This window comes from Channa argus, chromosome 11 (genome assembly GCF_033026475.1).
Source record: "Channa argus isolate prfri chromosome 11, Channa argus male v1.0, whole genome shotgun sequence".
In the NCBI taxonomy this organism is placed as follows: domain Eukaryota; kingdom Metazoa; phylum Chordata; class Actinopteri; order Anabantiformes; family Channidae; genus Channa; species Channa argus.
In genome coordinates, this window is record NC_090207.1 from 24,855,192 (window position 1) to 24,868,866 (window position 13,675).

At 37.2% G+C, this 13,675-nt stretch overlaps 1 protein-coding gene across 1 annotated transcript; it reads left to right on the forward strand.

Moving 5' to 3' along the window:
- Nucleotides 1-1,055: 1,055 nt before the first annotated feature.
- lman2lb (lectin, mannose-binding 2-like b) lies at nucleotides 1,056-10,340 on the forward strand. Its single transcript, XM_067521470.1, has 8 exons — nucleotides 1,056-1,280; nucleotides 2,769-2,887; nucleotides 3,314-3,431; nucleotides 4,532-4,614; nucleotides 5,652-5,813; nucleotides 5,914-6,028; nucleotides 6,261-6,377; nucleotides 7,144-10,340. The coding sequence occupies exons 1-8, from the start codon at nucleotides 1,091-1,093 to the stop codon at nucleotides 7,284-7,286; spliced, it is 1,047 nt and encodes a 348-aa protein (XP_067377571.1). The 5' UTR covers nucleotides 1,056-1,090; the 3' UTR covers nucleotides 7,287-10,340.
- Nucleotides 10,341-13,675: the final 3,335 nt, after the last annotated feature.

The window sequence follows — 13,675 nt, forward strand, 5'->3', positions numbered from 1 at the left end:
TGAAACCAGAATCCACATTGTAACCATTTAGCATGAATAACATCTCTTTAAAAAAAAAAAATCTGGAAGAAAGAAAAAATTATTTGTCTGGTTTTATATTAGTAAACTTGTTAATGAAACTGATTCAGGTTCTAATAGGCCCTTTCTTGATTTTATTTGTATGTGCGTGTAGCACGGTGCTGGAATGACTGGTGCTGCTGCCTTACAGCTAGAAGGTTGCATGGTTGCCCCCATGGCGTTTGTGTGTGGAGTTTGCATGTTCTCCCATGCAGTGGGCTTCAACTGGGTACCCCAGTTTCCTTCCACAGTCCCATTCAACTCTATGATAATTGTGGAAGATGTAGCTTGCTCTGCTGTTAAACTGTTCTTCATTATACAGGAGTGTTTCTGTTATTCTATTAATTCACTAACATGGTGGATGCCAGCAATTTCCTTTAGTGTGATGTTGCTCCATTTTAGTACAATATTTCAAGATGATACCATTCACAACTAAGTGGGTCATAATTATACATGGAGCTCTTCTGTCAGAAGATGGCGCTGTTTTCTAACAAATACCTGCAGACCCACTTATAGGAGCCACAACAATAATTCAGATTCTGTTGTTGGTTGTAACTAATGAAAAACTAATATTTTAATGTCTTAACATCCTGAGGGAGCTCAATTGTATGCTATAAAGTTGTATTGTATGGAATGAATAGCAATAATAAAGTACAAATAAAGTATAAGCACACTAAAACTACTATTGGCAAACATATTTTAATGTTAAAAATACCGCATGGCTTTATTTTACATGTTATATATGGACATTATTAGACAGTTGAAAAGTTCACGTTTAATAAATTCTGTCTTTCTATGTGAACGTTATACCTTAAACGATCGGTTAAGGTATATCTTTACTTTTACTTCAGTAAATCTAAGTGGTAAGTATATTTACTGAATTAAAATATAGAACTACTTTTTTCATTCGTATTTTAAGTTTAAACCCAATTTGTCAACGTTTTGTATTTTATTTGGAAAGTTATAACCGGAAGTGCAGTTTTCTTGCTCGCTTGTTTGAAACCACGTGACCTTTTCTTGAGCGAGCGTAAAGATGGTTGACACTGTGGGTCGGTTGAGAACTTTCTGGCTTTTGCGCCCGATGTTTAACTTTAAAAACATCCGTGAATTAACATGTTTGTTTGTTACCGTTTGTGTTCTGACGAGCCGGTCTCTGGCAGACGACCAGGAGTTTATGGAGGACTTTCTAAAGCGAGAATATTCCCTGGTGAAGCCGTACCGTGGTAAGTTAAGCGTAAACTCTCAGGTTAACGTTAGCTACCAACTGTAAATTACCTAAACTAAGATAATGTCGACCGACAATATTAAGACCATTTTGTCCCGTTTAGCCCAGTGTGTAATGGCCAATGTTGTAATAACGTTAGGTGCAGAGGGTAATTATTAGCTAACTAAGTGGGACTTTGTGCCCCTGGAATTTATGATTACACAGCTTAGCTAATGTCACAATATAGGGAATTAACGGTATAGCTGCTATTTGCCGCCAAAGGAGAACAGTTAGCTTATTAAAACAATAATTCCTATCACATTGAGGAGATGATACCGAAGCTAGTTTCACTCCAGGGCAGAGCATTGCTTTAAATGTCACTGGATCAACATGAATTAAAAGAAAAGTTTTAAGTGACTGACATTCTGCTAGCTATACAATGGGTTCATAAGTGGAATAAGAAGAGGAAAATGTATTAGAAATATAGCGGAGTACACATTAGTATGAGGATGATCTTATATGGTGTCAAGTAATAATTTTAGAAAAGTAATGGCCCAATTTAATTAATATTATTCCCCCATGGGACACCACGTTATAAATGCATATGTTATATGAGTATACAGTATAAAAGATTCATCTAAATGAACATGTTAACATGAACACGTGAATCTCAAATGACAAAGCATCACGTTGAAAGAATATAAAATATTAGTGTTTTTGAAATAAAAAAGACATTAAGAATGTCTCCATTGCTGGGAGACAGCGACTTTGTGAGGTTAGGAACATGTCACAATGAAGCGTTTTAGCATTAAGATTTTTAATATTCTCCTCCACATACAATTAATACAGTACAGCCGTCAGTATCGCTCACAAATAAAGCTTGATTTATTCTTGTGCATTGAATCTATGCTGTCAAATAGATTCTGTGTAGCTCCAGGACCTACTCAGCCCTGGTTGCCAAAGCCTGACGTGTACTTCCCTAGAAATCTAACCTTGTGTCGTAGCGAAGCAAACCACAAGAATTGTCGCTGGCACACTCAGGCCCTTCTTCCTCTCCCAGCTCAGCGGCTGTAGAGACCATCTCCTCCAATGTCTGCTCTGTTTCCTGCCTTGCAGTCATTTCAGTAACTGCTGTTCAACATCTCAGTTTTAGGACACTATTGTTTGTAACACCAAAAATAAATCAGTGGCAAAGACACTTGGCAGAGAAACCCCACCACCCACTACAGGTTTTTTGGTGTAATTGCAGCACAACACAGACACAACAGTGCAAGTATAAATTCAATGAAAGTATATGAAATTATAAATCAAGTTTAGGGTCAAGGTAAATGGATATACTGTATGCCCACAAAAAATGACCTTCTCTCATAGCCTTTGTTAATTAAAAGTGTCAGTTGTCTGTTCTTTTGCATTGTTTATCGACAAAGAATAGTTGGAGGTATCCTTAACATTTATTGTATTTACTGTCATGAATACAGTAGCCAACAGGTACACTGCTGTCTTGCAGGGCTAGGCTTCTCTAGTTCTTCACAGTGGGATCTGATGGGCACTGCAGTGATAACACCTGACTATGTGAGGCTGACACCCGACCAGCAGAGCCGACAGGGAGCAGTGTGGAGTCGAATTGTAAGTCAACAATCTACAAAGCCCACACATGCATTCTCTGCCCTGTGGTAGTTGTCAGTTGCCACTGGAAGTTGTCTCTAACACTTGTATCCTACACTTTTACATTGTAACTCCGAAATGGTCAGAAAATGGCACATTAAAATTAGGGTTATATTAAAATGACATTGTTGTGAGATATGTTTAATGAATTTGAAACGGAAATGTATATTTTACAGTAATAATGCATTTAGGAGGTTTCCAGAGGGTACTCAGTTAAGAGGATGCAGAGGATAGAGTTAGATGAAGGGACATGATTCGCTGTGGCGACCCCTGAAAGGGAACAGCCGAAAGAAAAAGAAGAAGAAGACTCAGTTCAGCCCTCCAGTGCAGGCTACACATGGCACAGCACAAGATTAACCTCTTTGCGTTTATTTGTGTTCTTTCTAGCCTTTCTTCTTGCGGGATTGGGAACTCAAGGTGCACTTTAAAATCTCTGGCCAAGGAAAGAAGAATTTCAACGGAGATGGACTGGCCATCTGGTTAACAAGAGATCGCATGCAGAATGGTTGGTAAAGACCAGGATTGGACATTAACGTTTTTGGCTGATGGATGCCACAATCTACCGCTCACTTAGTATTTTTCCAGCCACTTTCTTATTTCAAGCAGCAGCGTGTAACTGCCTGTGAAAAATAATAACAACTAAAATTATCAGTCCATAAGCATTATCCAGCTTTATTTTACAAGATAAACAGTAAATATATGAATTTAATGTACACATTGACATTGTCTCACTATCATGGACACAGTAGATACTAGGGCTGCTACAATACTGTAATTTCTAACTTTAATGTGGTAATTTGAAAAATATTGATTTGATACTACAGGGAAAATGAAACCATTTACAGGAAGACATAAGGCTACATAGAGGCCTGATCCATGCAAACATGCTTTTTCAGTTCCTCGGGTGGATTTAAGTTTGCATTATGCTTAGCTTGTTGTTCAAATTAAGGTTCTAGGCTATAGGCTGTTATAGATATTAGAAATTAAGCACAGTTTTTGTGTGATTAGCATCTTAGTAACATGTACATTTAACTTTACCAGAAACAAAGGAGAAGCAGTTCACCCTAACAAACAGTGCAAATTGGAAGTCGGCACATTTGCAGCTCAAACGCATTCTTCTTCCAGGCTGCTCACTGGTTGACTGATAGTGCTACTGCCCTGTCACAGTGAACAGAGTCAGGAGGGACACAGTGACATGGGAGCTTACTGCTGAGAAATTTTAGGAGCACCCAGATAGTTGAATAGTTAAAGCACATGCCACATAACCATGATGTCCTAGGTTTGATTCTGGCTCAGGAACTTTGCTGTATTGCTCGACCAATATGGGTTTTTTAATGAGCAAGGCAGCTTTTGTGTTTTTTGTTTTATTTTTAAGAGCAGGGAGGCCAATGACCAATTTATAATGACTATATGTTTTTTATTTCCTTTCTGTCTTATGCAAAACAAAAGTTTTGTAATAATAATATAGACACCTATTATTATCACTGAATCTGTGTTCTCCCTGACTACATGCAGTCAGCTTTCGCTTTAGCGTGTACATAGAAATTAACAATATCTTTCTTTGCTATCTGACTGGACCCTCTGTACCTTAATATTTCCTCGCAGGTCCTGTGTTTGGCAACATGAACCAGTTTGTCGGTCTTGCAATAGTTGTGGACACTTACCCTAACGCTGAAAGGAGCCATGATGTGAGTGACAGTTGGAAAGTTTCATTCAATGGTGCTGTTTCATTAGGCTGTAATTGTTTAATTTGGGTTTTTGTTTTTTGGGTTTGGGCACACAACAAAGTTAATTTAAGGTTTTTCCACATTGTTTAGGACCATTTTTCTTGCAAAATTTGTGAAAGATGCTAATAAAAATGCAATTATTAATTGCACAGATAACAAGTTTAAAATATACGTGGATTACAATAACTACTACACAGTAATGTTTTGTACAAACTAGCCCTCGCGCTTGTATTAAAATAAAACAACATCAGTTATGAAACCCAGAGGTCTTTCAGAAATAAGTCCTATTTTATTAGTTGAATATTGATTAGAATGTGGACGGTATTGTCAGTTTTTAACACGGAGCCACAAGAGTTAAAGTTTGACATGACAACAAAGAGAAATTTTGGCACAAGTCTGTTACAATGATGATCATTATTTATTTTGTGGACCACACATTAACGGATCATAGGGACACATAAAATCTTGACCTTATTTAAGAATCAGTGATAATATTTACATAAACTAAAAAAAATCTTTTAAATAATATTAAAATAAATTGATCAATGATGATGATTACTGAAAGCTCTTTAAAAAAAGATAAAACACAAACCTTAAACTCTGTATACAGTAAACATAGGATACAGTATTATACACCCATATATCCGTATATCCCATATATTTTTCCATCTGATTACAATTTTACTTGTTGCTGACCTGATGCTGTTGCTGCTTATTTTACATGACATACACACCAGAGGGACAGAGACATGTAAATTATCAGTTATTCACAACTCTCATAATTGTTTTTACATTATTACTCATACACCTAAATGCATTTTTTCCATTGATTTGGCCTAAGGTGCTGCACAATAACACCTAGGTGCTGTGCCTAAGTGGTTATATGGTAGGTGGAATGCTGAATTTATAATTGAAACACCAGTGCATTATGTGTGTTTGTGGTTCTGCACATTCGGATGTCTATTGTGTGTTTGTCTAAATCCCTGTCTTCCTCACAGAGAACGTTCCCTTACATATCTGTGACGTTGGGGAACGGAACCTCGTCCTATGACCACGATCAAGATGGTCGACCCACTGAAATTGGGGGGTGCACAGCTATGGTGCGCAACACAGTCCATGAGACCTTTCTCCTGGTCAGATATTTCAAAAACAAACTCACGGTATGAAATTTCCAACTAAGGTGTGGTCATTTGTCTTTAGGTTTAGATAATTATGTATATTTTATTAGCAACTCATGTTAACCATTCCTCTGCTCTGCAGCTCATGGTGGATGTGGATGGTAAACAGGAATGGAAAGAGTGTGCTGAAATCACTGGGCTGAGGCTACCAACAGGCTACTTCTTTGGTGCCTCCTCTGCTACTGGAGATCTGTCAGGTATTAAATCTCAAATATGATGAATGAATAAAGACAGTCTGACATCTAGGCACCAATCGTTAATGCAGTTAAAGTACTACACAGAATAAAACTCCAGTAAGTCAACAAATAAGACATAAACGTGGCTTCTTTACCAAGAGCACATATGATAAAATGAGAGAAAAACCAGTGAAAGGGCACAAGAGTGTGAATTCTTCCTTTATGTGTTAATTACGTCTTTGTGCTTCTCTAGATAACCACGACATCATCTCCATAAAGTTGTACGAGTTGACAGTACACAGGACTCCGGAGGAGGAAGAGGAGGAGGTTGTCACCATACCCAGAGTTGACAACATGGAACAGTTCCAAGGTTAAGCCCAGCATCAACTTTTTTTTTAATTGTAGACACTAATTAGTTAGAAAGTTTAGTCAGTGATAATTCTCAAGCTCAGGAAGAGCAAATGTTAATTTATCAATATTTTTTTTAACATCACTTAGATTAGTTAAATAATCTGGCTCCTCTCTAGCTTTTGGATTTTTATTTGAATCTGCTTGTGGTAGATGCTGCCTCTTCAGTCAACAACAAGATCTTTCGTTTTCTATTACATATAGTAGTCAGACAACATATCAAATGTTAGATTTGATGACAGCAACACATTTTAAAATAGGAGAAGGGCAAAAAAAAGTTGGCGTATTATTAAAAATACACACGTTGTGAACAAACTAGTGAGGTTTATTGGCAGTAGGCCAGTATCATGATTGAGTATTAAAAATAGAATCCCAGAGAGGATGCCTATTTTCAGAAGCAAGGATGGTTCACAGCGCTTAAAAAAATTATTTTTTTATATATATATATATATACTGTGTGTAGACGCATCGATATATTTAGATAGATATCTATATATAGATAGAGATATATAGATATATCTTCATGCGCAGCATTGCATTAAAACCAGAAATGATTCTTTAGTTAAAATCACTGCATGAGGTTTAGGAACAGGTCTGAAAACCAGGTCAGAAAAAAAATTTATTTACAAATAACACAGATGGAGGCAAATAAGTTGTTGAATTGATTTTGGATTTTAGGGAAACAAGAAATGTTTATTACTGAACAAAAACCCGCTTTTGCTTTGCAGTTGCTGTTGAGGAAGAAGGAATGAGCGGAGTCCAGTTCTTCTTCACCCTCCTCTTTTCCATCTTGGGTCTGGGTGTGCTGGCAGTGGTGGGACTGATGGTTTACACACGCTGGAAGGACAACAGACGTAAACGCTTCTATTGACCAGAGACCAATCCCCCCTATGCAGGTTATCAGTGTGTGTTTCTCAGTCAGCATACAACACAACAATGCAAAGACTGCTGTAGCTTTACTGAAATCAGAGGAACTGAGTGAACACCCACATGGGTCTGAAGCCCAGAGTTTTGAGAACACAAACAGCCAAGATGAACACAAAAACAGATGAAGCTGTGAAAAGATTTTTAGTGTTATGAGATAAAGCTGCTCTAGTAGGTTTTTTTTTTTGTTCATCTCAAAACAAAGCACAGTAAATTCACATCACCCCCTCGCACTGACTGACACACTGAAGATTTTTAGACAAACCAAATCTTCACAATCAACTGTAAAATCAGATGCTGTATGTAGTTTACTTCACATGTTACAGGATTTTGTGATTCTTAAGTGCTACTGAAGTTGAAGTACCTCCTACTGCCATTTGATGCCGCAAACATGCGGAAACATACTTTAAGACGACCTATCAACCTGTGGATCATTGCTGCACTAACAAAGTCAAATTGTTTTAAGCTCCTATGCATCTGAGAGTGTTTCTAAGCCTGGCAAAGCACTTACATCAGCTTATGAGACAACAACCTCTACACCATAATCTTGTATTAAAATGTTGAAGCACAGGCTTTGATTTGCCATTTCAAGTGCCTAGGTAAGATGAAGACAAGCCAACTATGTTGTAGAACTTTCTGCAGATTTGAGCTCCCCTTTACTTTTGAACAGATATCACAAAGGATATGACTTCATTTGCTGTTTGCAGTCCACATTCATGTGATTTATCATTTTAACCAGTAAATGCAGCTTCAGCACTGACTAAACTTGAGAAGCTGCTGCTGAATTGTTTTCTGCTTTGCTACAAATAGGCTCCTGATTGTTTAGTAACTGCTATTCTATTTACCCTTTACATCTTACTGTAAGTGCTACTGTGACATCTTCATGCAAGTCTAAATGTCCTCTGGGCCTGTGGTGTTTGTTTGAATGTTTGAAATGTCCCATCTTGCATTAAGCAAATGTCTGATGCTGCATTGATCCTCTCGCAGCCAACAGGAGTAGCATATAGAGCAAAGCCCAAGCTTTACACACCCCCCCATGTCATTCGTAAAATATTTTTAACAAGAAAAATGTGCTGGTTACAAAGAACCCAACTCTCCCAGAAGTTGAAATTGGTACACTCTCCTTTAGGCCTGCAACTTATAAACATTATCCCAGAAATTTGCTTGCATGTGTGGGAGGTGTTCAGGGACCTGCACAGTGTGTAGGTCCAGTCATGTTTAGGAAGTACAGTGTGTTACTATCTCATATTTAAATGGATAAAGGCTCTAAGTACGTACTAGAATTGGATTTGCTTTAAAATTCTTCCCTAATTAGTGCGTATGCTTCGGGATATCACATTGGGAAATCTCTAATGTTTACTTTTTTAACTTGTTGTAAAAATCTACAATTGTACAAATTGGTGCCTACATCTCGTGTTCAGTGGAGGCAGCAAGTTGGTGTTCATGTCTAATCCTTTTAAATATGCCCAGATTGACAGAGATACTGACATATATATATATATAATCACATTGTATTGAGCTGGAGTTTATTAATTCTTCATTTTATTACACTGTCTGTAGGTCCTGATCTCATTCTGTATGTTTGGAGTAACCTATAGTATCTAACTGTGATTGTAAAAATTGCAATACCAGGTCATTTAAATGTCTGAAATGTGTTGGTTTAGATGAGGTGAGACTGAGAAATAGTAGAAAAATGATCCAGTAGAACAGTGTTTGCACGTTCAAGGTTTGAATGTTGTGTTGAAGCTAAAAGAGTGTTAAGTTGCACATGCATTCCTCCAATAACATCAAGAGTGAATGATACAGTTCTAGTACTTTTTCATCTGCTAATACTGTCTAATATACCATGTAAAATATCGAAGTCACAGGGTATATACATAAAGTTTTTAAAATAAAGTATAAAGATTATCAGTATCAATATTAATCTGCAACTGTGTTTTCAAAATGCGGTAAATTAATAAACAAAATAAGAAAAACATGATCACAAAAACTGTAACTGTATTTCTTAAAGAACTGAGTGCAGGGAGCATCTATTGGAAACAAGAGATTATGTTATGGATTGTGTGTAGTGACCCAGTGCTCTTTTCCAAAGCAGCTAAATGGATCTATTTTAGTTTGTTTTGGTTTTTTCAACAGAACATGTGTAGTCTTGCAGAATAGACTGGAAGTCAGCTTTAATGGCTTTTTGTTTTTATGAATAGTTGTGTTGTATGTGTCGTCTAATAATGCAAACTTAACCGAAAGGCAGAATCCAGGGATGTTTTAAGATAGTGTAGCAGTTACAGTAGTAGCCTCTTTCTCCCTTATGTGTGTTTTCTTACTGCAGTCCCCTCTTCTGGGTTTTTTTTTTTTTCCTTAATGAGAACAAAAAGTTCCAAATAAGGGGGAAAATACAGGAGCTAAAAAAGCCCACTGTCATCTGTGATCATTGTGTTTATTTGTGGGGTGATTCCATGAAAATGCTCCTAATTGAAAAGTTCACAGATCCCAACAGGCAGGCTACAGCAGCACCGACACTCAATTATTTAAATAATCAAAGCCTGTAGTTACCGTAAGAGCTTGTTGTCCTCAAGGACCTAAGAAATAAATAAAGCTTTTTTTTTATTTTAGAATGGCCAAGCTTGTACAACACAGAGATCACAATAGCTGTTAAGGAGATTTATATGTAGCCGCATTGTGTATTTTTGCATATTCTAGTTTGTTTTTTGTTGTTGGTTCCAACCATGTCATATAGATGCTCAGACTACTTCGTCTAACTTAGTTCAGTCTTTAGCAGCTGTTTCAGACAGTGCTAAGAGGTTGGTTGTTATTTTCCCTAATTGTCTATGTTCTTTGTTAAAGCTTTATGTTGTAATCATTTATTTTGCCATGAGCTACTGTACCATTGGGCCAAACAGGCCTGTGGTCAGGTTTTATGATCCTAATGTGAAGCAAATTCCGCTTTTAATACATCCATTGGAATATTTGTCTGAAAGAAATGGAAATAAACAATTTTCTCTTGCCCACATCTTTTTTTTTAGTAAAAGATTCTATGGTTATTTTCCCCACGTACTTATTTTGTTTTTGTTTTTTCTTTTTTTGGTCTTGTACAACTTATTTTTTTTACCGACCCTTAAGAAACAGACAATATTAAAAGCTAAGATTCTAATGCAGTTCCTAAGCTAAGGTCACATGTGGGGGCAACTGTGGTGCACGAAGGTGGAGCATTCGTCCATTAATCCCCCAGTTGTTGGTTCAATCTCCAGCTCCTCCGGTCACACGTCAAAGTGTCCCAACTTAATTGTGATTTATTTGTCATAAAGTGTGTTCTTCTCAAAACTTTATTGACCAATCTTTTTAAAACATATCGTATTCAAAATTAAAACCACAATTAACCATTGCAAAACAATTATTCCAACTTTATGGTCAGTGGATGATGGATAGATAGATATAAATAAAATTGAGTACGATTCAATACAAATATACAACAAATATAGAAATAGTGTCTGTATATTTCAGTACACCATTTACTGTAGTAATGGTGTATTGGAGTAGAAAATTTTACACAACATTTTACAACATTAGGAAAATTGTTCTTACATTAATTTTGGCCAAATGTGTACATTGAAGCATAAAACCTTTTCGTGTTTGAACTTAACAGGAGCCGTAGGGGGGGGAACAGCACCACTAGATGGAAGCATTATGCCGGCCATCCAGCAGCTGCACATGTTCAGTCGGGTGGGTGGCAGGTCTGGTATATATAGGGTCCTATATATTATGGAGCTGTGAAGCTGTAACATTATTTTCTAGTGTTCAGTATTATTTTTCTTTTTTTGTTTGTTTGTTTAGTTTGGAGAACATAAGACTGGAATAGATCTGAACATATGTGTCATGTGTCAACCAAATAAAAAAAAACTGAAGACAACATCCACCCTCTTTAATGTCTCATCAAATCAGTGTGGAAGTTGCTGTTCTATCTTGGCAAAGAGCTCCTAGATGTTTCACTTCAGTCAGGAAGTGTCCGGTTAATCTCTCCTGATGATGTCTGCCCACACATTGAAAATAATCATTCTACAAATGCCTGGTAAACAGAGCGCTAGAGGGACTAACGGGGGATAAACAGCCTCCCTTGCTCTGCAGAACTGATGACTCTAATTTGCCTGCCAGTTTTACCTCCTCCAGGCATTTTTGTTTTAGTGTAAATCTTTTTTTTGTTCTTGTCATTTCTATTTAGTTTCACGTAGCTTTGAAACCAGACATGTTCATAGTAGTTGTTTTTAGTCTTTTCTATTTACATTCATACATGATGTAGCGGCCTGGTGGATCAATGGGTAGAATATCAGCCTGGGATACAGATGTCTCGTGGTTCAAATCCCAGCTCATGCACCAGGTGTGTCCTTGAGCGAGACACTCAGTGCACATTAAACCATCCGCCTGGTGTGTTTAGTGGTGCGAAGCAGTGTACCCCTGTTGTCAAGCAGAAAACTACCATGCAGTTGCCTTGTATGATGATGCACCTTTTTTTGGAAGTTCAAGTAATCTTCTTAATGTTAATAGCAAAAGCTAATTTTTAAAAAGTGTCCCAGTAAGTGTATCCTTTCATTTGCCTTTCAGCTTTCCTACATGTTTACTGAGCGGACAGCTGAAATATATACAAATCCTGCGTGGCAGGAAAATGGCTTTGGAATTGTCACCTTGTTTTTTTTTTTGTTTGATTTGTTTTTTTTACAGTGATTGAATATTATACACTATAATACGTATAACTACAAAAATGATTGTGCCATGACAAAACTGTCAAACTTGATACTTAACTGCTGAGTGGAGATGCCCTGGAGCTAAATCAGTAATACATCATAATACATTCACTAAAAACCACACATTCACAAGCCCAGACAGCTTTTTAAAACATCAGATTCACTGTAAAGCCCAACAGGAGCCACAGTAACATCCCGGTTCTAAATTTGCAGAGTTTCCTGACTTAGAGGATCAGGAATAAAATAATCAATAATCAATTTTAGATCCAATATTATTGCTGACAGAACAAGCACACCACACTTTTATCTTTATCCCCTGCACAGAATAATATGACACTGGGGCATTTTAGACTGGTTGATGTTGTTACTCTGAGGACAGTATTCTTCCACTTGTTTCCTTGACCCAATTCCTACCTCTCTATTTAAAACTATTTTTAATTTGGTACCTGAAGACATCATTGCCATGGTAGATAAATCATTCCCCACAGCTTGTTGTCATCCCCTCTGCATTTAAAACAACGAGAGAGATTTTAACACCCAACAGTGTTGAGCTCATTTAAATCTATTTTTAGATAAAATAACACCACTCATTTATTACCTAAGTAGCATTTTGTTTTCGGACACTAAATTACCAATGTTTCCCTCAGGTTTTGGGACGAGACACATCACAGGCACAGCCATGTTTGTTTGACACCAAACACTGTGTTGGTTGTACAGAGCTTGAGCTCCACGCTGCCTGTCATACTGTGGACCACCAGCTTGTTTTAAAATAATCTAAGCAGAGTTTTTTTTTTTTATATTTTTTATAAGATAGCTAGATTGATAGATTGATTACCACATCTCCAAGCAAATCCCGGGTTCCCCAGCTGTGCTGATGACACTTACTTTAAATTCAAAGAACATAAGGTGTCACAACAACAACATTTTATTATTGGAAGAACATTTCCAAGTAAGACAGTTTCTGCAGTGAGGCAAATGCTGCGACACACATCTGTAATATCGGATGGGTTGTTGCATCAGAATGACCATAATAAACTACACTCACTGTCCTCATTAGGGGCTTGTGCTGCTTGGGGATTGTGGCAACACTCTTGACCTGTATGGTGATTGAGAGATTTATTTGATTGCTCCCTGTGTCAGATATTAGGCTGACGCACATTTGTACTGGCTTGATGGCAATGTGATTAGGATTGGACAAACTGAAATAGATGATATCACTAGAGTGGGAAGTTCATTACAATTAATACCATGATTATGAGAGGGACATCAATGTGTGCAGTAAATGTCACAGCAATCCATTCTAACTGTGCTATGCCCATCCATCCAATCATTATTAAGTTATTTTATTAAACGCCCAATATTCCTGTTGGTGGCACTGGAGGAAAATAAGGGTAATATTCTAAGATTTTCACCCCAAATTCTAAGCTAAGGTAAGCACTACAACTTTATAATATATTTAGCCGCACTGATCTCATATAATTCTCCGAAAGAACGGCCTATTTCACAAAATGGCATATTATAATTTTAAGATGAGTTGAACAAGGTCCATTTGAATAACCGTAACAGCCAGAAGGCCTGCCTAGGTTATTAGCTCAACCTAAAA

Coding starts and splice junctions, on each gene's coding strand:
- lman2lb (XM_067521470.1), top strand. CDS start 1,091: ATGGTTGACACTGTGGGTCGGTTGAGAACTTTCTGGCTTTTGCGCCCG. Junction 4,615..5,651: donor ACGCTGAAAGGAGCCATGAT/GTGAGTGACAGT, acceptor TCTTCCTCACAG/AGAACGTTCCCTTACATATC. Junction 6,029..6,260: donor TGCTACTGGAGATCTGTCAG/GTATTAAATCTC, acceptor GTGCTTCTCTAG/ATAACCACGACATCATCTCC.